This window comes from Physeter macrocephalus, chromosome 12 (assembly GCF_002837175.3).
Source record: "Physeter macrocephalus isolate SW-GA chromosome 12, ASM283717v5, whole genome shotgun sequence".
Classification (NCBI taxonomy): Eukaryota; Metazoa; Chordata; class Mammalia; order Artiodactyla; family Physeteridae; genus Physeter; species Physeter macrocephalus.
In genome coordinates, this window is record NC_041225.1 from 25,021,414 (window position 1) to 25,046,431 (window position 25,018).

Sequence of the window (25,018 nt, forward strand, 5' to 3'; positions counted from 1 at the left end):
AGCAGGGTTATGTTCCCGGCTGCCTTCCTGAAAACAGGTGACCTTTGGGACTTTTTTTCACTTTGGAGACACTTATGAGGATCAAGCATGCTACCTCGACAGCAAAGATAAAACCTGGAAGCGACGTAAAGGGTGAAACAGATTCAAGCCCTTGGCTAGATGCTCACCAACGCTCAACAATCCAGTCGCGGGGACTCGGCAGACTTTGAACCTAGAGGCACAACATGCATCACGCACACACACGCACACACACGCACACACACACGCACACACACGCGCACACCCGTAATTTAGGACACCGTATACTGACCCCACTAGCAGTGAGGTGGGCCTGTGGAGCGCACCTCAGTGGTGATTCGAGGTTTCGAGATGCACGTGAGTGGTGGCACCGAGCCGACGGCCCACAGGGTGCGTTAAGCCTGCACCTGCGTTGCCTCTGTCACCCAGTAAAGCAGACGAGTGCCCTTCCTCACTGATAAGAAGGCCCAGAAGAGCTAAACCATCTGCCAAGCGATTACCACCCCCCCCACCCCGTGGCAGTCCTGGCTGCCCACCAAGTCCCCCACCCTCCATCCTCACAGGACCCCGAGGAGCCCAGGGATCCCTCCGTCACCTCGTTTGGGGTGGGAGGAGGGAGGGGCCGCAGCCTCGGGGGGCGGTGGTCCTGAGTCCCAAACCCCCCAGAGATGCGCTGGTCCGGGCTCCGGCCGGGGGGAAGCGAGTGAGGATGGGCCAAGTCAGGTCTGCTCCCCAACTTGGAGAGTGACCACTTGGCCCCTCGGAATGTCACTCGGATGAGACGCCCAAGGCCCCTGCATCTAACCTTGAGACCCCTGGGTGGGGCTGGGGTGACACCAGGAGGCTGGCAGAGCAGAAGGACGGAAGAGGACGCATCCCTGAGGACAGAACGGAGCCCCGGACAAACCCCAGGCACCCCGGGCTCCAGACCTATGGCTGCCAGTGACCTGCCCCCAAAGCCACCGCACTCCCCGGGGACCCCCTCCAGCGCACTCCGCACCAGCCCGCCCACAGCAGCCGAGCCAAAAGCAGCTGCAGCCGCGTGCAGAGTGGACCTCAGGGCCCGGGCCACGTGGTTTGGGACCCGGGTCTCTAATTAACCAGGTTCGTGGTAGGGAGAGGCGTCTAACCAGGAAGCCGGTTAGCCGGTGCGCCCAGAGTTCGCCTTTCAAGGTCACCCCAACTCCAGTGCCCCTGAGCGATGGGGTCTCGGAGCTCAGCTTCCCATGTGCTAATCAGCTGCCTCTCTGAGCTGCGGTCGAGACGCGAGGAGACACACTTACACCGCCCGGCCCGCCCTGCACACAGCCGACGCTCCATCAGCAGTCACGCATGCCACCGCCCTTCTGAAAACACGTCCCGAAGGACTTGCCGTGACTCATCTGTCACAAAGGCCGGCGTCTGCCCCGGCGTCACAGTGACCACGGTCACCACTGTCCGCCGTCCCGGGAGCTGCCTGGCTTCCGTGAGGCCTCCAGGCTTCTTCTCTGGAGTCCCCGTTACACCCCAGACCAAGGCACAGCCGCCCACCCCCACGACGCAGTCATGTCCTAACCCTAACCCTGCACCGGACGGCCAGGGCGTCCACCCTACAGAGGGCTGCCGCCTGGCCAGCCACCGCCCAGGCCGTCACTCCTGCCCGGGCGTCTGGGTTCCCAAGCATGTTGATGCAAGTGTGCTTACAGACTTACATATAAACATAAACTCTAATTAAATAGTATGCAAACCAAAGAAGTCTAAGCGCACAAGAAGTCACTCCTTGGAAAACCAAGGTGACTGCTTAGGAAAGACCCACCAAAGAGAGACAGCTTTAAAACTGTCACATCAGCAGGAACAAAACCCAGAACACATTGAGGGGGGATTATTTAAAATCTGGGAGGTGCTCCACTCAGAATTTTTGGAAAGTCTCTTAGTTCTCAGTCCACTTGAAAGAAGCAAATAGGAAATCATAGGTTGTGACTGAAAGGTTAGAACGCAAAGAACGGTCCAGATCCTGCATCCAAAAAATGGTGAATTATTATACGTGTGTGTTTATAAGATAGAGTATCTAATAGACACCATCTGTGCGATTCACTTCACTCTCTCATTACTGGGTCCCAGTCACACTGGCCGAGAGATACACAGGTTTCCAACTTAAACATCCCCGAGTGCCTGCGGGCAAACTAATCAGGTTCTAACACTGTTTCCCGTCAGCAAGAGCCTTACCCAAGCCTTCTAGAGTTCCTGGATTGCGATAACGTCCTCCCTTCAACCTTCACAGAATTCTGGCCGACACCTGCCCCGTGCCCACGGGAACCTCCTGAGAGCACGGCGGCTTCGGCCCCTAACGCCAGCTCCGTCAGGGGACACACCCGCCTGGCTCACGCACGATGGTGCCCGGCCCAGTGCAGGTACGTAGCAAAAGCTGCGTACGCCAAACATAAGGCAAGGGATTCCCACCAAAATAATCACAAAAAAATTGGAACTGTCTGATATATTAGAGCCTTATTCAGACACATTAAAAAGTACTCTCTGAATTACTCAGTTGAGAACCTCAAAACCCTCTCGGAAAGACAAGTTGCACTGAAAACCTCCATCAATGTAGTTAGGGTGTTTAAGGGGTCACCTTGCAAAACCGTAAAACAGAACAAAAAACAGATTGGTCCAAGAAACTCAGCGATTGCGATGGCAGCGCATTCAACGGGCTAAGGAGGCTCCGAGCGCCAGCACAGGACGGCAAGCATTTGCTAGCCTCGGGCATCGTGACACGGTGTAAAAGTTCCAGGGCGGCACAAGTAACTGACTCCTGATGCCTCCTCTCAGAGGCACAGGTGAAAGCAGAGCTCCGCCCACCAGGCTGGAGGATCCAGGCAATGCTGGAGAAAGATGTGAGCGAACGCTGTGGAAAGTGCTTCAGGAACCGGAGTGGGTACATTCCCAGCAGCTACCTGTCACTAAATTAACAAACATTTAAGCGGATATCTGCTAATCTACCCACCTGAAACGTCCACGCGTCCCAAAGGAAGGTTGGAGCAGCATCTCACTGGGAAACGGGACTGTCTTATATTTACAGTCACCTACTACTAAGGCATATATGGTACCCGTTGATAACGAGTGCCCATCTATTAAACAGCACGCGGCAACACCCGGGCCCAGGACTTAATCCAGTGCACAGTCGAGTACCGAGTACCGGAGCCTATTTGGAAGTTATGCTCAGCTGAAGGCTTTGCCCGCCACACTCACAGAGCTGCTTACGGTGCAGCCCTCTCTGCAGGACGTCTGGTTGCCCACGAACACTCCCAATGGCTATTGAAAACCAGTAGATTAAAGGCTAGATGATACTACAGTCCGCAGGGCCACTACTTTTTCTTTCCTCTCTGAAAATGATCAAATGTAATATCGGATTTAATTCAGACTCTTCCTAGGACCCAAGCTTAGTCCCCCTGGCGAGTGGGGCCTGGAAGAAAGGACGGAGGGTCACACTGAGATAACACAGGAAAAAAGAAAAAAAGGAAATGTGTTCCAGAGTCCGCTAGTCTCAGACAGCCCTGGACATAGTCTGTTAGCTGTAGGTATGTGTCCAGAGAGAAAGTCAAGCAATCATCCCAAAATCCGGGTGACAAAAAATTAATTCCCTGGTACTAAGTGTTATGAATAAAAGTTGTAAGTTCAGCCCCTTCACAAACGTCTTCCACAAATGCCCCGGAGCCCAGGAGCTGCCTCAAGGCCAGTTGTTACCCCCCGCCCTCCTATCAAACACCATTCACAAAACGTCCCCACTGGAAAAGCATCATTCCAAAAATCATTTAGTTCTCCGAGCAGGAGGAAGTAACCTGGTTATTTTGCAAATAAAGACCTTTAATTATAATACTTTAGATAATAACAGCAAGGCAGGAAAGAAAAGTTTGAAAATCTGTAATAAGAACACTTGTAACTGGATTTAATCACAATTAGAACCAAATAAATTAACATCAACTCCCCTTCAGCAGAGATCCCATTTATAAATATTCCTTGACGATTCCTGACTGGAGAATCGGCATTCTCCCTGATTCTCCATTTCCCTCATCTATAGGAAAAGCCCAGTTTGGCAAAGTCTGACTTTTTAACTCCAAAGCTTAACGCTCAAGGGCTTAAGTTCCTAACCTCAGAGACACTGCGGTGCTGAGCAATGCAGATGGAGAACTTCCCCTCACCTCAGCACTTCACATTTGGGAAGGATTAGTTAAATGCTTTATACACCACCAGATCTTTAAAAGGTCAAAAGTAGAGGGATACGGTTGTGCTTTCTAAAATGAATGGTATTTGCAATAAATCAACAGTCTTTTCAAGCTATTCTGCATTTAAAGAAAATACAAAACACGAGTAGTTCCTTGTCTCTCACTTAAACCAGCATCCCACGGGCTATCTCCCTCCAGCAACAGTGCCGAGGTGGCCAAGGGTGTGAAATGACACACTCTAAGTAGCTCTTGAAACCAAATCACCGGAACCCTCAAGATAAGGTCTTTGAAACAGAAGCAGTCCACGCTGTACAACGTAGCTGCGCGCACGCGCACGCCCACGCACGCGCACGCCCACGCCCACGCACACACACACCCCTCAGATAGCAACCCAGTGGGAACACAATGGGCCTGAGAACCCAGGGGAGGACCAGGGCTGCCTGACAGGCCAAGTCCAGAAGAGCTGAGCCAAACATTCTTGGGCTCCAGGTTAACTTCTCCCCTCCTGCTAAAGGAGTCTGTACTTTGCGTTCTTGCAACCCAGGCACTCACTCGCCTCTGCCAGGTCCTCCCTGGCCAGACACCAGGCAGGAGGCCCACCATCTTCCCAGCAGCCAGAACCCGGGAAAACACTAGGTGCTAACTTCAGTCCAGGCGGGCGAGGGTGTGGAGAGGGCTGGTCTGGGGGTCCAGGAGAAGAAGGCTGTGTCTGGGGAGATGGAGGGCCCAGCGAAGTTAAAAGGTGGGGAAAGAGGCCCAGCCCCGCGAGGCACTGAAGGGGAGCAGCGGGGGCAGGAGCCCTGCCCGCCTCAGGGAGGGCGGGAGCTGCCACACACAAGCACAGGCCACCACAGAGCAAGTGCAGGTGCAAAGGGATTCCAGGGGAGAGGCTGGGCGGACGGCAGGTGCCAAAGGGAAGTTCACAGGGGAGGGGGCGGGAGGGGGCACGTGATGCCCAAGAGCTGCCAAGTGGGACCTGGAGGGTTACACTCACGGAGTCCCTGGAGGGAAGCAGGTCGAGAAAGAAGGCCATCGCGGAGCGCCCCCGGTCCCCTGCCCTTCCTCGCCGCCCTCCCCCCGCCAACACACTCACACCTCGGCGAAGCGCATACCCACCTTTGCTGGGGGCGCGCTCCTGCTGGTTGCCAGCTCGCGCAGGCTGGCGTTGGCGCTGGTCGCCGCGGGGAGGAAAACCGGGGAGCCAGAGGCGCTGCCCCCGGGACCCGCGAGCGCCGAGGCCGCCCCCGAGCCGGGGCCGGGGCCCGGACCAGGACGCGCGGGCGGGCTGCTGCCAGGGCTGGCGCCGGCGCGGGGCCGCTGGCGGATGCCGTCCAGCAGGCGCACCAGCAGGATGTTGGCGGGCAGCTCGTCCACGCCGCAGCCCACGAGGATGCGGCACTCGGGGCAGCGCAGCTCGTGGCGCGAGCACACGATGCTCTCCAGGCAGCGGCGGCAGAAGGTGTGCTGGCAGGGCAGCACCTTGGCCGTCGTGTCCAGGCGCTCCAGGCACACGGAGCACTCCAGCAGGTCCAGGAGCGACGACTCGTCCATGTCCCCGCCCAGCCTGTCGCCGTCGCCCTCGCTCTGCGCAGCGGCGGCCGCCCTGGACGCGCACAGCCTGGGCGCTCCGAGCAGCATGGGGGCGGCGCCGGCGGCGGCGCGCACCTCTAGGTCCCGGGGCCGCTGCGGAGGCCGCCGCGGGCAGTGGGCGCCAGTGTCGCGCCCGAACAGCCGCTGGGGAACCGGGCTGCGCCGCGACTTCCTTCCCGGCGGCTGGCAGCGCCAAGTGGTGCCAACCGGCCTGCGTGGCAGGGACCGGAGCCCCGAGCCCCGCGAGCCCCCTCCGGGCCGCCGAGCCCACCCACTTCTTCGGCGCGAGGCGCCCCCGAATGCGGGCTACACCTGTCCCTCCGCGAGTCCGCCCCGCACGGGGTCCAGAGGCGCTGCCGGGCGGGCACAACACCCGGCGGCTCTGCGCTCGCAGCGGCCAGTCCGATGCCGTGGAGGCGGGGGCGCAGCGTGCGCGCTCCCCCGCACCGCCTCTGTGCGCCCTTGGCCTGCCCGCGAGCGGCTGCCCAGCGGGCGCAGCGGGACCCCTCCTCGTCCTCGGCCGCGAGCACGTGCGCGGGGAGCGCGCGGGGGTCACGGTCACTGCGGGGCACGGGGAAGGGGCAGCTGCGCCCTGGAGCCGCCTCCGCCTGGGCGCACGCAGCCACCAGTCCTGCCCTTAGGGCGCCTCCAGGGCCCCCAGGAACTCCGGGGCGCTCTCCCGCGCAGGCCCGGGCCTGTCCCCTCTGGCGCCCGAGCCTCCCTTCGCTCTCCGCGAGCCTCGGAGCGGGATGTTTCCGCCTGACGCCGCCGCGAAGGAAAGTTTGGGCGGCGCTATGCGGACCGCCTCCCTGGGCAGCGCCGGCCAGGAGCTTGGGGACGCAGCCAACACCCGGGCATCCTCCTCGACGACGGCCCGGTCCCCTACCCGGCGGCGCGCGGAAGTGACAGCTCCGGAGCCGGGGTGGGCGCGGGGCGCCGGGCGAAGCGGAGGGGAGGGCGCTGGGGTCCTCCCGGCGACGCGCGTCCAAGACTGCGCCGCTGCCCGCCGGACCCCAGCCTCGCGCAGGGCGCCCTTGGGGACGCGCTCGACCCCCTCCTCGGGAGGCGCAGGCGAGGGGAGACGCGGTCTCCTTCCCGGCGCCTGCCTTCGGGCGCGTCAGAGCGACGCAAGAGCGCACGGAGGCCCGGGGGCCGCGGGGCCGCGGCCGGTGGCACAGATTCCCTGCCGAGCGCTGCCCCCTCGTGGCCGCTCTGGGCCCAGTCCGGGGTCGGCGCAGCCTGGTCCAGGGCAGGACGCTGGACCGTGCACACGGCCCGGCGGGGGCTACAGCAGAAGGGCGCGAGGGCCCTCCTCCCGGTCGGTCAGGCTGTCTTGCGGTTTATGAAGCTAAGTGTAGCTTCTTTGATTTTCCAGGGAGAAAGTAATACTTGTTGAGGCTTCAATGCCACGAACGTGCATCTTTTTATTTAATCCCCTAAACAGCCCTGTCGGGTAATTATTTTAACCTCATTTTGCATGTGAGGAAGGTGAGGCTTATAGTTATGAAATCACCGTGGCTGGATTTTGTTAACGTTTGTGTCTCCAGAACCGAATGCGTGAAAAAGATCACAGTCCACTATGATACCAGCTCCCTACAAGCCACATATTTTCACACTGTAACATCCCCAGCGCCTAGGGCAATGCCTGGCACGTAGTAGATGTTCAATGAATATTTGTGGAATTAATGAAAAAACAGCCTCCAAATCCTCGCCTAGTGGTGATTTGAATGCACATCTCAGCGTCTCTGTTCCGGGTATACTGACTCACACCCTTGGTCCATGAAGTGAGGCTGCCAGTTCATTGAAACTCTGCTCCTGACCTCTGACGGCCGCAGGAGACTTGCCCCTAGAACCTTCCGGGTTCTCCTAGTGTGGCTTGTGCACGATTATTCACATCAGCACTGCCAGTGAGAGATGGAGGCACCTCTCCCGTGCTGCCCGGGGACCCAGACCTTGGGCCAGGCCTCCCCGGAGGGGCCACAGATGGCCCTCCTTCCACCCTTTGACCCGCACTCAGAATAACAAAGGACTCAGAATGCTTGATCCAAAAGCAGGTGGCGTGGACACAGGACTCGGGGAAGCTGGGAGGGGTAGCAGAGAACAGGGGCTGTCTAGGGTGACGTGCCCTGGGTGCTTTGGGTTTCAAGCAGCAGAAACCAGCTCTAGCAAGGTTTTAAAAGGAGCCAAAGAGATCGTGGGAATCAGGACCCCAGGCTAAGAGCTGGGCCAGGTCACTGCAGATGGGCCCCCGGGGTGGGTGGTCTCCTTCCCTCTCTTGTACCAGCTGCCTCTACCTCCCAACCCCCATGACAGGAAACACGGTCAAACTCCAGAAGCATTTTGTTCGTGGCTTCAGCCACTGACAAAAGACACTCATCTGACACCGTCGTGGGCTGGAAGTTTTAAACCCCTGCCACCCAGCTTGGCCCAGGTGGTCACTTTCTGGACCAACGTGTGCTGGCCGCAGGGGGGCATCATCTGAAGCCTGGCAGCAACTCAGGGGTCACCCAGAAGGAGAGGAAAGGGTTCCAGGACCCGTGGTGTGCGGGGCGGAAGGAAACGGCCCTGCACTCGGCTCCCCTTGTTACACACAACCAGGGCCACACAGGGCAAACACGGGGCCACCGAATCCCACCTTTCTCACCTTGGACCCCTGCCTTGACCCACTCCTGTAGCACAGGCGGGCTGCGGGCCAGGGGGGCCCAGAGGGGGGCCGGGAGGGCTGCGTGGCAGGGCCTGGGGGGGACGTGGCGGCCCAGCCCCGCCCCATCTTTCTGCTTTTCCAGAGAAGTCGGGGAACCGCTTTTTGGTTCTCCTGTGTTCGACGGTCAGCACCCTGTTCAGGTCTCAGAAAAACACCCTATTAGCCAAACAGAGTGCGTGTGGCCCCATTGGCCCCCAGACCCCCAGCTGGCAGTTTCTGGCCGAAGCAGCCAAAGGAGGTGAGCTGCAGCGTAAAGGGACCTAAGGGTGTGATCTGAATAGTGGAAGCATTCCAAGCACAGGCTTCTATCACTCAGTTAAACGTGCACGTGTTCAGTCAGCCGGCTGTATCCGTCCACGATGGAGAAGCCTGGCTTAACAGCCGTTCGCATGCGGAGACCTTGGGAACTCAGGCGCCCACAGCACAGGAGCCAACGTGAGTGTCAGCGCGGCTGCCTGGGGGGTGATGGAATCTTAGGACGCGCGAGCGGATGTGAAGGGGCAGGAATCATCTCACTGCACCCCGGGTTGTCGGGCCCCATCGGCAGGACTGTTTCCAGTTCCGGGGACTAGACATTAATGACATGATGGAAAAGGATCCAGAGGCCTTGTCCGTGAATTTAGGATGAAGGAATAGAGAGCATCTGTCCAAAGAGGAGACAGTTCGGAGGACACGGGACCCGGCTGCTCAAACTGATGGAGCCTGCGGACTGCGGCCCGAGAGTGAGGGTGATTCCGGGAGGGGCCTCCGGGCGGCCCCGCTGGCTGAGGGCGGCCCGCGGGCGGGGACTGGCCCCGGAACGTCTGACGGCCGTCGCTGCTGCCCAGGTATTAAAGAGGCTGAGCCCGGAACCCCGGCAGGCTGGGTCCTCCCAGGGCAACTGCCTCTGTGGGATGCGGGGCCTTGGAGACAGAGCCTGCCCCTTGGGGTGGGGATTCGCGGGCAACGCGGAGCGGAGTCCAAGACCAGTGTCCGGGCTTCCCTCGGTCCGATCAGGTGGCGGCTTGAGGGATTACCTGAATGTGAATTTGCTCAAACTGATGGAGCGGGCCATCCAGTTAAAGAAATAAGTCAGCATTGCCTCAGCTCTGCAGGAAGGACCCTTGCACTCGGGCGAGGCGTCTCCTTGTTGCCCACTGCAGTTTCCATAGCGCCGTGACAGAAATATTGCAAATGCTTTCAGGTATCAAAAATAATCCTGCCATCGCGTATGCTTTTGTTCACAGTCTTCAAAAGAATTACAATAGGGGCTTCCCTGGTGGCGCAGTGGTTAAGAATCCGCCTGCCGATGCAGGGGACACGGGCTCGAGCCCCGGCCCGGGAAGATCCCACGTGCCGTGGAGCAACTGGGCCCGTGAGCCACAACTACTGAGCCTGCGCGTCTGGAGCCTGTGCTCCGCGGCGGGAGAGGCCGCGACAGTGAGAGGCCCGCGCACCACAACGAAGAGTGGCCCTGCTCGCCGCAACTAGAGAAAGCCCTCGCACAGGAACGAAGACCCAACACAGCAAAAATAAATAAATAAATAATTTTTTTAAAAAAGAAGAATTATAATTGATTCTCCTCCAGTCTGGAGGCACAACACACTTTATCTTAGTTTGGCCCCGGGTCTCAGAAGATGCTCGAAGCTGTGTGCTCTGCGCAGCTATCGGCTAAAGCACTGGGACACGTTTAACCCGATAAAGAAATTTAAAAAGAAGAATTATAATAGATTCTCCTCCAGTCTGGAGACACAACACACTTTATCTTAGTTTGGCCCCGGGTCTCAGAAGATGCTCGAAGCTGTGTGCTCTGCGCAGCTATCGGCTAAAGCACTGGGACACGTTTAACCCGATAAAGAAAATCCCTTATTGAAATTATAGTCATGAGCAAAATGAATGAAAATTGAATGTAAAGAAAAGCGTCCAGAATAATCACAGCGCAACTGACATTGAATAATATTTAATATCTGGACTCATGTCTTTGGTAGGAGTACATCTTAAATCGTCCAAGGGGAGGTTGTCAATTATAAACAATACTGATGTGTTTTCTAGGAAAACGTGAAATACTTGTGAAAGATACCGAGCTAATGAAGGATCATCAGTCTCACGAGGAAGAATAACAGAGCCTTTTCTCAGACAAGATAATGTTCACCTCCTTCCGAGGAAAGGTTGGAATTTTGAATATGCCAAGCGTTTCGACTCTGAGCTGTGGCGAAACACACAGACCTTCTGGGTAAAACGCGTGTTGAAAGCCTGCGTGCGCCTCAGCGGACAGGACACGCCGCTCGCTCATGGGGCCCCAGAAGAGGGATCGGGGACCCTCCTTGGAAAGCCGGGTCACAGCCTCCGTGGGCCTGGGATGAGGCTTCCCCGAAAAGCCCCATGAAGGCAGCGGAGGGGACTCAGAGGGACTCACAGACTCACTCACTCTGGGGGTGTGCACACCCCCAGCCTCACACCCGGCCTCCTGCAGCCCGGAGGCTGCGGGCCCCGTGTGGACCCCGCTGGGTCGGACCTCCGTTGGCTTTATCTTCAGGCCCTCCCACTTCCCTTAAATGGTACCTATTTCCTCTCCCCCAGGCGCCAGGGATGATGTGGACCCTGCCCGCAGGACTACGATTACTTTAAACCCCGATTTTTCTGGTTTGTTATTTGCTAGGAAACCACCTGGTGGGCCTGGTGTGGACTCGCCAGGCCGTAGGCTGCCCTGGGGTGTCACAGCGAGCGGTCCAGCGTCTCCTGCCACATGAAAAACCACCCGCAAACCTAGTGGCTTGAAACCAGGGCGCCATTTATCTTGCTCACACATCTGTCTCTTGGGCTCAGTGGGGACAGCTGCTCTCCCCCGCCGGCCCCCCGCTCGGCCGCGAAGCCCATGTGCCTGGCCTGCAGTGGGGCCCGTGGTGGCCGTGGCTGGTGGCCTCTCCCGGTGGCCGGGTCCCCGGGAGCGAGTGGTGGGAGGTGTCGCCCCTCAGAAGTCGCACAGGCGCCCTTTGCTCCACTCACCCAGCAGCGGGTACAGCAGCGTGTCGGGGTGAAGAGCTGCGGAAACGCAGGACCGCTCTTGATGCGGGGGGGAAGGTTCAGAACTTGTGATTGAAAACATCCATTTTCCTGGGAGAACACCATCTCCCAATACAGTGGGTTTGCAGCCTCCTTCTAGAGACGGGCTCTGAGCTGCTGGAGAAGGTGAAGGGCCCGGGGTGAACGTGGCGGGGTCAGAGCCAGCCCTGAGCCCTGCATTTCCTGTCCTGACGGTGAGCTTTCCCTTTGGGTCGGTCAGAGCCTGCTCTAGTCCCATCCTCTGAATATTCAAATATTCAGCGGTGTAATGGGTGTGTCATATCATTCCCAGCTGTTAAATTCCCACAACAAAGCTGCATTTCAGCTATCAGTAAACATAAACCTTTGAAAGGACAGATCAGTGTGTAGAAAATGGATCCGTGCACGCAGCAGAGCTGGGTCACCACGTGGCAGGTAGAGGGAGGGGAGACTTCGGTCACGATGAGCAACAGTGGTCTATTAACTCACAAACAGAGTGGACCGCCCGAAAAGCAGGAAGTTTCTCAGCATGAAAATGTTCAAGCAGTAACGGAGTCACTGCCTGTGCATTTGTTAGGGTAACCGTGGCTCTGTAATAAACAAACGCCACAGTCTGTGCGTGGACACGGTGAAGGTCCACTTCTGACTCGTGTCCAGTGTGGCATCCCAGGTGGTGGGGGTCATGATGTGGGACCACACCCTCCGTGGTGATGTCCGGCCTGCTCAGGGTCGGGGAGCCCCTTCCAGCCAGAGGACGGTGCCTGAGTGACACAGGTCACCTCTGCCCCCATCCTCCCGTGTGAACTGTACATGGTCTCACCTGACGCTGGAAGGCATGGACGGCCGCCTCCCAGGACAGTCCCAGGCCTGACCTTCTAGTGACCGGCCATCTGGCACTGACCATCAGGTCACAGGTGGAGGGAACTCTGCACTGGCCGCTACGAGCCAGTTACCCTGAAGGTGCCCATGGCTCTGAGTCCATGATTCTCAAAACGTAAGTTTCAAGCGTTGCCAGTGCAGGAGTGGGAAGGGCATCTCTCAGTCCCGAGAGTGATTTTTGTGGGTCGTGGCTCTGAGCACGGCTTGGGAGGGGGCCCTCGAGTACCCGAGCATCTCTAGGTGCCACGAGCGAGTGACTGCAGGGCTAGGATGTGGACACCCAGGGACTCTACCACGTTCCAGCCATGGCAGGTGCCACCTGCCCATGGCAGTGGTTCAGGGTCAGTCGGGCCTGTTGTAATTTCCAGCGTTCTGGGTCCACTGCCCCGGGAGTCACCCACTCGGAGCCGGTGCTACTTCCAGGAGGAAGCAGTGGGTCCTGCTTCCAGGCACCCCAGGAGGACAGACACTTATCACCCACCTTATGCCTGCTATGCAGAAGTGCCCGTGTGTACCAGATTCCTGCACCCCTCTCCACCCTCCTACCTGTTGTCACACACGAGACTGAGACATAGAAAAGGGAGCTAGTGAAAGGACCCTCCTGGGACCCTCGGTCACTGAGAAGAGAGATTCTCTTTTCTAAAGAATAAGTGTCACAGTGCCGGGAAAGAAGGGCTATGGGACTCCTGTACTCAACTCCCCATATATGGGGTGGCAGAATTTAAGATCAGAAGTTCTTTTTATGATGATGAGAACAGAAAGACCACTGAAAAAATCTAAGAGTCATTCCAAGACTACTGTCTTCAGGAAGAGAAAATGGTTTCGACATCCTTTTTATTTTTTTAAACATCTTTATTGGGGTAGAATTGCTTTACAATGGTGTGTTAGTTTCTGCTGTATAACAAAGTGAATCAGTTATACATATACACATATCCCCATATCCCCTCCCTCTTGCGTCTCCCTCCCACCCTCCCTATCCCACCCCTCTAGGTGGTCAAAAAGCACCGAGCTGACTAGGTGGTCACAAAGCACCGAGTTGATCTCCCTGTGCTATGCGGCTGCTTCCCACTAGCTATCTATTTCACCTTTGGTAGTGTATGTATGTCCATGCCACTCTCTCACTTTGTCACAGCTTACCCCTCCCCTCCCTGTGTCCTCAAGTCCATTCTCTACGTCTGCATCTTTATTCCTGTCCTGCCCCTAGGTTTTTCTTAACATCCTTTTAAATTCACCTAATTGCATCAGGATTAGCCAAACTGAATCTTTAATCTATTGATACAAGTTAAACATAATTTGCACCCTCATTTATGAAGTCTTATTTTGCCTGTGAAGTATAACGGGATGGTTAAGTATCCACATCTAGTAAATAGAAAACATATTTTTATTCGTCAGCCGTGAGCTGAGTTGGAAGGAAGCAATGTAATTAAACTTGCAAAGCAATCCCTAACAGGTCATAGGAAGCCCATCAGCGCTCCTGGGTTTCCTGTCTGCCTGTATGTAGCGATCGCTCACCTGTACTTACTTGGGTCACCTGGAATTAAACACAAAAGCCGTTTTAAGAAGCCACAAGGTGCTGAATTAAATCAGATCCTCAGAGGTGGAGCCCCCACATGGTGGCCCCTCCTCAGGCCTCTCTGCGTCTGAGTTTCGTGTGAGGGTCGTGAGGCACATGCCCTGCAGGGAACGTCCCACAGCCGTGTTCCCCAGAAAGCGCCCTGTTTCCCACTGTGTCCGTTCATTCATCCGCTGTCCATCTGTCCAACAGATACACTGCCCGCTGGGCACTTGCTAAGGACTCACTGCCAGTGAGACAGGACCCTCCCCTGTGGCACAGAGTAGGCGCTGGATAAACATATATTGCACGTGCGTGACAGTGTGTGGTGAGAACAGGGTGGCAAGGGCCCCAGTATAAGGGCTGGGACCTGCCCCTGTCCCTCCCCAGCCTGGCCGTCTTCCCCCACAGAGAAGCCTGGCTCTGCCTTCTGTACCCTCGCAGACAAGATTTTTGGGGCCAGTTCTTTGGGCTCCGTGATGCAGAGGAGAGAGGAAGGAGGGGGAAGGACCAGAGGCAGGTGGGCACAGGCTCAGACAAGGGCCGGGAGCTGTGATGGGCCCACAGGGCCCCCACACTCCGGGTTTGCCAGACTCTGGACTTGGGTGTTGGCTTGGCCAACGGGGCCTCCACTTCCAGAGTCCCTTTTCCAGCATGTGTCCAGGGGAAGGTGGGCACGAGACGAACACGTGCAAGGTTTGGGGCAGAGGCTTTCTCTCCGATGCTGTGAAGCCGGCGAGAGAGGAACCACGGCACAGCAGCCTGGCACTGGGTCCCGGCCAGGGCAGGCAGAGCTCGGCGGAGGGCACGGCTTCCCCTGCGGGCGGCCCTGAGCTCAGGCTGCAGGTGACAGACAGGTGCCCCACAGTCCTTGCTCTCACTCACGTGACCTTCAGCCTTCCTCCTGATGGCCAGCCCCGCCGACCTCAGGCCACAGCCTTGCCCTACAGTTACGGGTGCCTGGTTCCCTCTATGTCACTCCCAGTGGAGCCCCGACCAACACAAGGGTTGTGACCTGTGCTCCCTCCTCGCTTAAGTGATAAACCATGTGTTCAGCTAAGTATAAACTGATGGGAGGGGAGGGGATTGTTAAAGAACCACTGTGTTTGCTGTGGATTAAATACCCTGTTGACAGAACTAAAGGCACAGTGACACTTCTTTTTTTTTTGGTTGTAGTTCTTTTTTTTTAGTTAATTCATTTTTTAAATTGAAGTATAGTTGATTTACAATGTTGTGTTAGTTTCAGGTGTACAGCAAAGTGATTCAGTTTTATATATATATATATATATATATACATATATATACACACATATATACACACATATTTCTTTTTAGATTCTTCTCCTATATAGGTTATTACAAACTATTGAGTAGAGTTCCCTGTGCTATGCAGTAGGTCCTTGTTGTTTATCTATTTTATATATAGTAGTGTGTATATGTTAATCCCAAACTCCTAATTTCCCCCCACTTCCCCTTTGGTAACCATAAGTTTGTTTCCTATGTCTGTGGGTCTATTTCTTTTTCTTTTCTTTTTTTTTTTTTTTTTTTTTGTGGGTCTATTTCTGTCTGTAAACAGACTCACAGTGAAATTTCTTTTTGCTGCTGGGCTGTTTCTTCCATCATCTTCCTGAGACAGGCCCCTGGGTCACGGCTTTATAAGCCTAATGCATGCAGACGTCAGAGCCTTATAGGTGGTCTGTGAGCAGAGGTGAGGACAGAGGTAACATGGACCGCTCCAGGAGAACACGACCTCGTGGCAGAGACGTGATGCGTCCAGGGACCGCGGACGTCACAGCTGGAGACACCCCGTGAGACGCCCGCAGCGCCAGGCGGGAAGGCCGGGGCTCCACTGCGCCCGCCCGCGTCAAGCACAGGGGCTGGGGCTGGTGTGACCCCTGGGGGTGTGGGTCTGCCTGCCGTCCTTCCTTCGCCCTCTTCCCTGAGGGGCTGCTGTGTCCTTCTGCCTCTATGAGCCTCTGCAGCCCCCAGAAAACAGGGCTGTGAACAGAAGTCATGCAGAGAGAAAACAAGACGCTGGGACGATTTCTCCTGGAGACGCGGTAATTGTGGAGCTGAGCTGACACACCGGGGAGCTGCTCCCCAAGGGGGTGGCTGTGAATTCCCAGGGCCGCTGTGTGAGTTCCTTTCATGGTAACGGTGCACGAGAGGAGACCAGAGACAAAGGCAGGTGCGTGCCTGGACCCATGCTCAGCGGCGCCCTGACACGCGGGCTGGTCCCTCACAGGCGAGCTGGGGTAATGAGCGTCCCCGCTCACCTCTGAGCACGACCTGGAAGATGGTGCGCCTGCAGCGCCCATCACGGAGCTTGTCATTTGGGGCGGCACCGAGCCATTCAGCCCTCCAGTGGGAACGGGCAGGGTGCTCGGTAAAGGTCAGCCTCCTTCTCCCTTTAGTCGGGTGACGCCCTGCAGGGCTCTTTCCAAGACCGTTTCCTGCACCACGACTGCTCCTTCCTGTGGATTTTATGGGACCCTCATTGCTTTGCAGTTGGCCCCCTGGCCCGTCAGCCTCCTTCCCGGGCTCCTTTTCTCAGACACAGCAGTTCACCAAGTACCTTGCTGGAATACGTGATCTCTCGCAGAGCTTAGCAGCCTGCATCACTTGCTTACCAGGCCTCCCGCAACTAAGGCTCCTACGCAGCTCGGGGGCCCGCGGTCCTGCTGGCCCTCCCACCAGCCTCCACCGGGTACATTCTGACAGGTGAGGGGCTTTTAAGGTAACAGCTCCCGATCTTAAAGATTATTATTCCTAACAACCCAAGGCTTGGCAAGGGAGAACACTTTTCAAGAGCTCTTCTCTCCTCATTAAATTATCAGAGTATTTGGGGATTAAAAGTTTAGGGGAACTTGGCAGGGTTTAGCTTTTTAAGACATTCTGAGATGCCTTTGTATTCTATTAGTATGATGTTTTTCTTGTTTCTTCTTGTTCTTTTTTAAGGGGGATTCTTTTAGAAATATACACACTTGTACGTTGTGTACAAGTACATTTTTTTGCTGCTCTACACACAGCGTAGACTTTGCAATGCTTAGAGGCTGAGCAGGCTTCTCCCTGGTCAGCCTGAGGGTCCAGGTGGAGGCTGCAGGGCCCCTAGGTGGGCGGCTCAGGCACCCAGTCTCTGAAGGCACCCCGTTAGTCACCTTTTGGGTACAGAACCCTGCATCTGCTGCCACCTGGTTACCAGACCCCGCCCCTCCCCGCTCCCCGAGTCTTCAGGACCCGCCTCTGCCCCCGCGGAGCCGTCCTTTCTCCTGGCATCTGGGCCCTGTTTTAGCAACAAATCTCTCCGCCCTCCTCCTTTGCTCACCATCTCTGTTCCCACGCCCTCATCCTTATCCTTTTAACATTGCCTTACGCACAGAAACTACATAAACCCTATGGATGAATATCCCAGCGTGGGGTTGGGCCTTTTACCTTTTCACCAGTGACACCGTCCAGGAAATGGGCTGAGCTCGGGACGGGGGGCAGCCGCCTCCCCAGCGCCCCCTTCAGGCCCCTGCCCGTCTCCCCCCTCCCGGAGTCCACTCACACCTCACCCCTACTTCTCAGCGGCAAACCCTGGGCGGCCATCCCAAATGACAGCGAGGGTCAAGTCCTCATGCGTCTCAGCTGGAAAACGTCACTGACTGACTCCAGCCCTGCCCCCTGGGCCCCCAGCCCCGGGCTTGTAAGCCGAAGCCACAGCCTTGCCTTTTCCTACGTTTTCTTTGAACTGTAAGTTTCTGTTTAAGCTCTTTTTGTGTTTCTTTCTTTTTCCTGAAATTCCTTATTGTCTCCCTTTCCTTGCATTATTTGCCTTTATTATAACTTCAATTCTTTTTCAAACACTGTAAAATAAAACTCACTCTTTTGAGTCCGTCCTGTTCCCTGGAGGCCTCCCCATCTCACGCTGGGTCCACTGCCGTCACCCGTGGCCTGGCTTCCTAGTGCCTTCCGGGGCAGGGCCCCTCTTTGCTTCGCCACCCTTGGTTTATTCCCTCATTTGGTTAGAGGCCATCCTCAAGAATTCCTAAGAAAGAATGCACAGGATGTAAACTTTCTAAGCTCAAACTTGATAGACCGAACACCATTTTCTGGGATTTTCAGGCTCTGCAGTACAATCATCAATTTTTCTTAAAATTTACCTCTTATAAATTCCTGGAAAATCTGCATACAATATAATAAACACGCTCAGACTCAAGAAATAAAACTGAAAACCAAAGTGGTTAGTACCTGCCCTGCCTGATAGCTACTGCAGGGAAGGACCTGGCATCTCGGAAACCCTGCGTGATCCCAGGAAGACAGTAGGTTATAGCCCAGGACGCTCTAGATACTAGAATGACAAACCGGAAGAGACACAAAGTAAGTGCGACTAAGGACAGAAACGCGGGAATGCAAACCCAAAAGGGGGAAAAGTCCGTGTGAGAAGGACAGACTCCTGCTCCCAGTGCATCTGGGAACCGGGACCAGCGGAGCTCCCGCTTCTACAGCAGCAGCAACAGAAATCTCCCGGCACCCGACAGCTTCACCCTCTTCCCGAGCCCGCCAGGGATCTGAAGGCGGCCGGCTCCCCAGGGTCTCAGGAGACGCAGACTTCGGGCTTGCTTAGGTGGGTAGGCGCCCCGACACTGGTGAGGACACTCGGCTACACTCTCACTGCATCTCTGAAGGCTGGGGGGCTGCCCGGGCCTCGGACGTGGAGGAGTCAGACCCGCCTGCGGGCTCTCCTCCACCCGCATGGGGGGGTAGTCACAGGGCTGCAAGGGGCCTCGGGGGACCCCTGTGATGACGGTGCTGCGCCCACAGAAATTCCCCACCCCGCCCCCTCCCCCCGCCCACGCCCCAGCCCCTGCAGAACAAAGCTTGGACGTGGAGGGGATCAGTGCTGGGAACCCCAAAGCATCTGCGACAAGGGCGCAGAAAACGGCCCCCTCTCCTAGCGGAGGGCAGGAGTACGCGCCGCGCCCAGGCCCATAGCCGAGAGAGCCCATGGAGAAGACCACGCCGCTGCCCCAGCGATGGAGCGCGTGCCCACAGCTGAGTCCCCATCAGGACTGCGGAGCTGCGGCCCCCCGCCGCGAGGCCAGCGGGCAGGAGTGCCCAGGGGGCCTGCAGACCGGGCGAGCGAGGAGGGAAGCGGAGGGAGGGCGCTGGCTGGGGGGGCGGGAGTCGGTGCCTGACGGGGACAGAGTTTCAGCTGGGTAACGACCAAGCTCCGGGGACGACGGTGGGGAGGCACTTACTGCCCCGGGACTGTGCGCTGAAGGGCGGTTTCTAATAAATAGTACGGTATGCGTGTTTACCGTCATAAAAATAAGATCAATCTGACGGCTGGCTCCCGCCACCCCCCCCGACCCCCCGGAGGCAGGAAGCCTGAAGCACAGCAGCTCAGCCCTGGACCCGGACATTGGCTCGGCTCCTGTCGGCTGGACCGGGCCCACCTGAGCCGGCAAGGTTCTCGCGGCTGCAGATGCCCCGTCTCCCCAGCACACACCCTGCCCAGATCCCCGAGGCTCAGGTGCTCCCGCGGGACCATCTCAGCAAGGAAGACGCTACCCCGGTTTCGAGGAAGAGACAGAGCTTCTGTCTGGTGGGAAACATCGGGAAATTCCCTGAACCTACCATTTCCCTTGTTAATATTTGGGACGTTTTCTTGCCTCAGCTTTGCACATTCTCTTATTCTTTCGATGTCTTTACCTGACTGGCCATTTAACGAGACCCCAGGTGACTGTTTATGCCCCCAGGTGAGCACAAGGACGTCCAGCTCTGGTCCAGGCGCCACCACCACGCGCTCCCTCCGATGCTAGGCTGGGATTGCCACGGCCCGGAGGGGTGACCGGCCCTCGGCCACCGTCTCTGCTGCCCTGGGCCCCGAGTCCCTCTTATCCGGGTCCCTTCCTCCTCCATCATTTGGAGACCTCGCTCCTGGATGCAGAAACCAAGCAAAAGATGAGCAGAGTCCTTCTGGGTCGCACTGTCCTCTTCCGAGGACAAGCCGTGGGCCCTTCTCCTGTCCTCGGGCCCTAGGAAAGCCCTCTTGGGTTTGTCTTCACAGCTCTACAGCCTGCAGCTCATTCTAATCTTAAACCTCCCTGGCAAAATTCTGACAAAATCTGGATCACCCCACCGCCTCTCCCCCCGTGCAGGAGGCAGAGAGGAGAGGCCGCACGCCTTTTAGGATCCTCCAGGGACGGCAGTGTCACGGCCAGCCTCAGCTTGGTCTCTGGCCAACTTGTAGAAACATCAGGAATTTGAGGGATGCGGAAGTCTGCTCCATCTGGCTTTTCGGACTGACGGCATCCTCGCCCACAGCGGGAACACGCGCCTCTTGTTTTCCTGAAAGATTCACAGCAGCTTTCAGCAAACGCAGTGAGCAGCCTTGTCCTTGCAGGTGCCTTCCTCGTTGGAAAATCTTAGTTCTTCAGTCTCCAAATTTCCCCTTCTCACCAAAGCGGAGAATTGCTGGATGTTTTTAATGTATGAGTTTGGTTGACATCAACCTAAAGGTAGAACTCCCGAGAAATAAAAGACATGCTGGCACCTGGCCGGTTCATTTTTTTCTTTGTGATCCTTTCGCTGTAGGTTTTTCCCCAGAAGGGAGAGAAGGAGGATCTTTGAGAGGCAACAGAAAAAGCCACCGTTGGAGCTTACCTGGGGAGCAAAGTGCCTTCCCAGGAGCTGTACCAGGAACCTGCCCCCGGAAGGTCCACAGAGATCTGCTTTGCAATCAGTTTGCACTGGTTCTAAGACAGCCCAGAGCATAAGATCAGCACAAAAAAGGTAAACCTCAACATTGCTCAAAATCATGAGTGTGCCAGTGCTTTCACTGTGAGGCTGAGCTGTCTACTGCACCAGGGCCCTGACTTATTTCTCTTAGCATAACATCCTCTAGGGCCATCCAAGTTGTCACAAATGGCAAGACTTCCATCTTTTCATGGCTGAATAACACTCGATTTTATGTATATGTACCAGTTTCTTTATCCATTCATCCCTCGGTGGACACTTAGGTTGCTTCCACATCTTGGCTATTGTAAATAGTGCTGCAATGAACATGGGGGTACAAATATCTTTTTGAGTTAGTATTTTTTTGTTTTCTTCAGATAAATACCCAGAAGTGGAAATGCTGGATCATACAGTAGTTGTGTTTTTAATTTTCTGAGGAGCTTCCATACTGTTTTCTTCCACGGCTGAACTAATTTACATTCCCACCAACAGTACATGAGGGTTCCCTTTTCTCCACATCCTCACCAACACTTGTTATTTCTTGTCTTTTCGATGACAGCTATCCTGACAGGCGTGAGGTGATACGTCATTGTGGTTTGGATTCGCACTTCCCTGACGATTAGGCCCTGTGATGTTGAACATCATTTCAAGTGCCTGTTGGCTGCATGTCTTCTTTGGAAAAATGCCTGTCCAGATCCTCTGCCCATTTATATATATATTTTCTCCAATTAGGTAGGTTGCCTTTTCACTCTGTTGGTAGTTTCCTTTGCTGTGCAGAAGCATTTTAGGTGGATGTGTATTTTTGTTTTTGTTGCCTGGTCGTTTGATGTCAAATCCAAAAAATCATCACCAAGACTGATGTCAAGAAGCTTACTGCCTGTGTTTTCTTCTAGGTGTCTTATGGTTTCATGTCTTATGTTCAAATCTTCAATTAATTTTGAGTTAATTTTGTGTATGGTGTATGATAGTGGTCCAGTTTCATTCCTTTGCATGTAGCTGTCTAGTTTTCCAACACCATTTATTGATGAGGCTGTCCTTTCCCCATGGTATATTCTTGCCTCCTTTGTAATAGATTAAGTGACCATATATGTATGGGTTTATTTCCAGGATCTCTATTCTGTTCCATTAATCTATGTGTCTGTTTTTATTGCAATACCATATGGGTTTGATTACAATAGCTTTGTAGTATAGCTTGAAATCATGGCGTGTGATGCCTCCAGATTTGTTTTTCTTTCTCAAGATTGCTTTGGTTATGTGGGGTCTTTTGTGATTCCATACAAATTTTAGGGTTGCTTGGTCTATTTCTGTGAAATACGCCATTGGAATTTTGATAGGGATTGCGTTGAATCTGTAGATTGCTTTAGGCAGTATGGACATTTAACAATATTAACACTATGACATTCTGAAGTTACACTGTTTACTCACTTGTTTATCAGTCCCTTGTCTGGTTTTCCACAAGATGCTGGGGACTTAGAACACTGCTCAGCAGCAGTAAGGATCTAATAAATAATTGTTGGATGAATGAATGAAGCGATGACTCAAGGAAAGAATAGGACTCCCAGAAGCAGAAGCAAAGGTGTGAACAGTGTTGCCAGGTGGATACTATTTACATTCACCAAGTTTCCAAGGCTCTTTCAGGTTTAATCCCCACTGAGCAGAGGGTGAGGCTGTGACCCCAGCTCTGGCACAAGCATGTTGCCCCCGCTTTGATGTTGCAGGTCCCATCACAGCCCTCGGGCCGCTGTCACGAGCATGGCGAGGGGGGAGCCACTCTCCTGGGCACATGTTGGCAGATCATTGTGTGCTGGCACCTCAGCCGCGTCCTTTGATGTTTCGTTCAGAAGAAATGCAATCTCTCTGAAAGACGCACGCCCAAATCAAACGCCTGGTGTCCTCGGCTCCAGGCAGCCTTAGGAACAGCTGGAGGTCCAGGTCCTGGACTCACAATCCCCATCTTGTATTTTTATAATCTGTTTTATTGGGTTTTTCTTTGATTGTTTTCCCTTGGTGTCTGTCTGAGAAAAATCACTCAAGACAGAAAATTTATTAGTACTATCTTGAGTGTACTGCCTGACTTTTAAACGCAAAAGCTGATGAGTGAGATACGTGAACTGTATGATGTGTCTTAAGGGCCGCCAGCTCCCCCTCTCAAGCACCTGTGGGGAGGGGGGCCCGGGGGGTGGCTCATGGGCAGAAAGGAAACCCTCTGAGTTGCGGTAAGGGGCCCCCACCACTGTGCGGTGTCGGCCGTGGTAACATCAGCAAGCTTTTCTATTTTGCAGAAGGCACCATGTAAAGGAAATAATTTAAAGGTATTCAATGCTGAAAGCACTTTGACACATGATCGTACCTGCTCATTCCATCAGTTTGACAGATAAAAAGAAAAACAAATTTTATTCCACCCAGTGGATGAGGAAATGAAATCCCAGAGAGGTGAAGGGAATTGCCCAGAGACACACAGCTCCTAAGGCTGAGGTGGGCCCAGATGGGCTCCTGGGCTCCAGGTCCACCACCTGCCCACTCGGCCGCACTGCCCAGGAGACGGGCAGCGGTCATTCGGAAAGCCTTAGGCTCAGAAACTACACAAATCTGTCAGAAAGAATAATAATACCAAATATTTACCAAGTGCTGAGTATGTACAAGACTCTGCTCGTTCAACATTCACGGGGCGCCTCTTGTATGGAGTCCTGTTCTGGGCTCTGGAGACACAACAGTGACCACACAGGGGAGCAACCTGCCCTCGTGGTGCTTCCGTTCTCCACGAGCGCACCTGTCTCTGCCCTCACCTGCCAGATGCCAGCATCACCCACTCCCAGGTAGAATGATCCAGCGTCCCCAGACGTGGCCAAGGTCCTGAGGTCGACACTGGGTTCCAGACGGAAGAGCCGGGCTCCCCTTGTCACCTGCTGACCCTCCTTCCTTTAAGGCTCAGCCCCAAAGTCACCTCCTTGTGCATCTTGGGGTCCTGGCCACAGCCCCCAGCCCAGGCTCCCAGCATGGCATCACGGGTGGTGGGGAGGGGGACAGGGGCAGGGCACGCAGGACCCGGGCCTCCTCCCTGAGGAGCTGGGATGGATCTGTGGGCAGGAGGAACCACGTGCATTTTTTCAGCAGGAAAGAGACACGATCAGATTTAGTTTTAGCGACTCAGCCGCCTCCACGCTGGGTGCAGAGGAAGGGACTTTATAAAGAAGGATCCGAGGCAGTGATGACAGAAGCCTAGACTGGAGGACGAGAATGATGGCGTCTCAGTATGGGGACCCTTGGCTGCCTCACCTTTGCTCTGCCTGCAGGATCCCTGGGCAACCTTTCCGACAGACGTCAGGCAGCTGCTCAGACACCTCCCCAGAGGGCGAGGTGTGGTTCTCTGCCACTTCCCAGCGGTTCTTTGTGCTTCTCTTTGGAACCACTCGGTGTCGGACCACCACGGTTTTCAGACAGCCACCACATCCCCAGCAGGCCTCCCCTTTCCAGGTCAAGGACCACCAGTGTCTGACCTTCACCAGCTCACTCACGTCCAGCCGGTCCCGGACACCTGGGGCTGCAGGGACACGGCGCTGTGGGCTGGCCGGGGAGGGACGAGGGCTCACACCATCCCTCCAGCAACATGAAAAAATCAGCAAAAACTCAGGATCAACCTTGTTGGAACTCTGGAAAATAGTCAAAGGTCTGCAGCAAGCAAGGGAATGTTCAATCCAAAAAGGGTGACTTAGTGTGTGAGGAGCCTGTCGGACCAGGAGCCGGGGGACCAGACACTTCCCAGAGCTCTAGGGACAGAGGACAGGCTCCGACCAGGACGCCGCCCAACTTTGTGACAGTGTCGAGTCGGACATGAGGGAACCGCCTTTGCTCCCGTGGTCTGTGGTCGACTCCGCCCTCTGCATTCATCCACGCGACGGACCAGGACCCCCGAGCCCACGCATCTCAGCTCAATCTTTGAATCTAAGTTATAGATGTTACATGAATCCTATCAGGTTCCGTTTTATTTATTTAAGCCCCCAGACACCTGTCTTGCGCGTGTTTTGAAATTTTACTTTGTATCCAGCTCATAAACTATCCCTCCCAGATTTGTGTTCTCTGTAATTTCTAAGGCACCCTGACTACGTCTTCCCTGAAATTATTGATTAAAAAGTGTTAAACAGGGGCTTCCCTGGTGGTGCAGTGGTTGAGAGTCCGCCTGCCGATGCAGGGGACACGGGTTCGTGCCCCGGTCTGGGAGGATCCCACATGCCGCGGAGCGGCTGGGCCCGTGAGCCATGGCCACTGAGCCTGCACGTCCGGAGCCTGTGCTCCGCAACGGGAGAGGCCGCAACAGTGAGAGGCCCGTGCACCGCAAAA

At 55.4% G+C, this 25,018-nt stretch overlaps 1 protein-coding gene and 1 long non-coding RNA gene across 2 annotated transcripts in view; both read right to left on the reverse strand.

Annotated features, from left to right (window-relative positions):
- SH3RF3 (SH3 domain containing ring finger 3) overlaps positions 1 to 5,852 on the reverse strand; it is a 215,339-nt gene extending 209,487 nt beyond the window's left edge. Inside the window, exon 1 of the mRNA XM_024116606.2 lies at positions 5,331 to 5,852. Coding sequence (XP_023972374.1) covers positions 5,331 to 5,852 — 522 coding nt within the window. The remainder of the gene's footprint in view (positions 1 to 5,330) is intronic.
- Positions 5,853 to 15,272: 9,420 nt separating this feature from the next.
- The window catches only part of LOC114487333 (uncharacterized), a 12,065-nt gene continuing 2,319 nt past the window's right edge, over positions 15,273 to 25,018 (reverse strand). The window contains exons 2-3 of the long non-coding RNA XR_003682353.2: positions 17,824 to 17,987; positions 15,273 to 16,434 (exon numbers count right to left, since the gene is read on the reverse strand). This is a non-coding gene — a long non-coding RNA (uncharacterized lncRNA). The remainder of the gene's footprint in view (positions 16,435 to 17,823; positions 17,988 to 25,018) is intronic.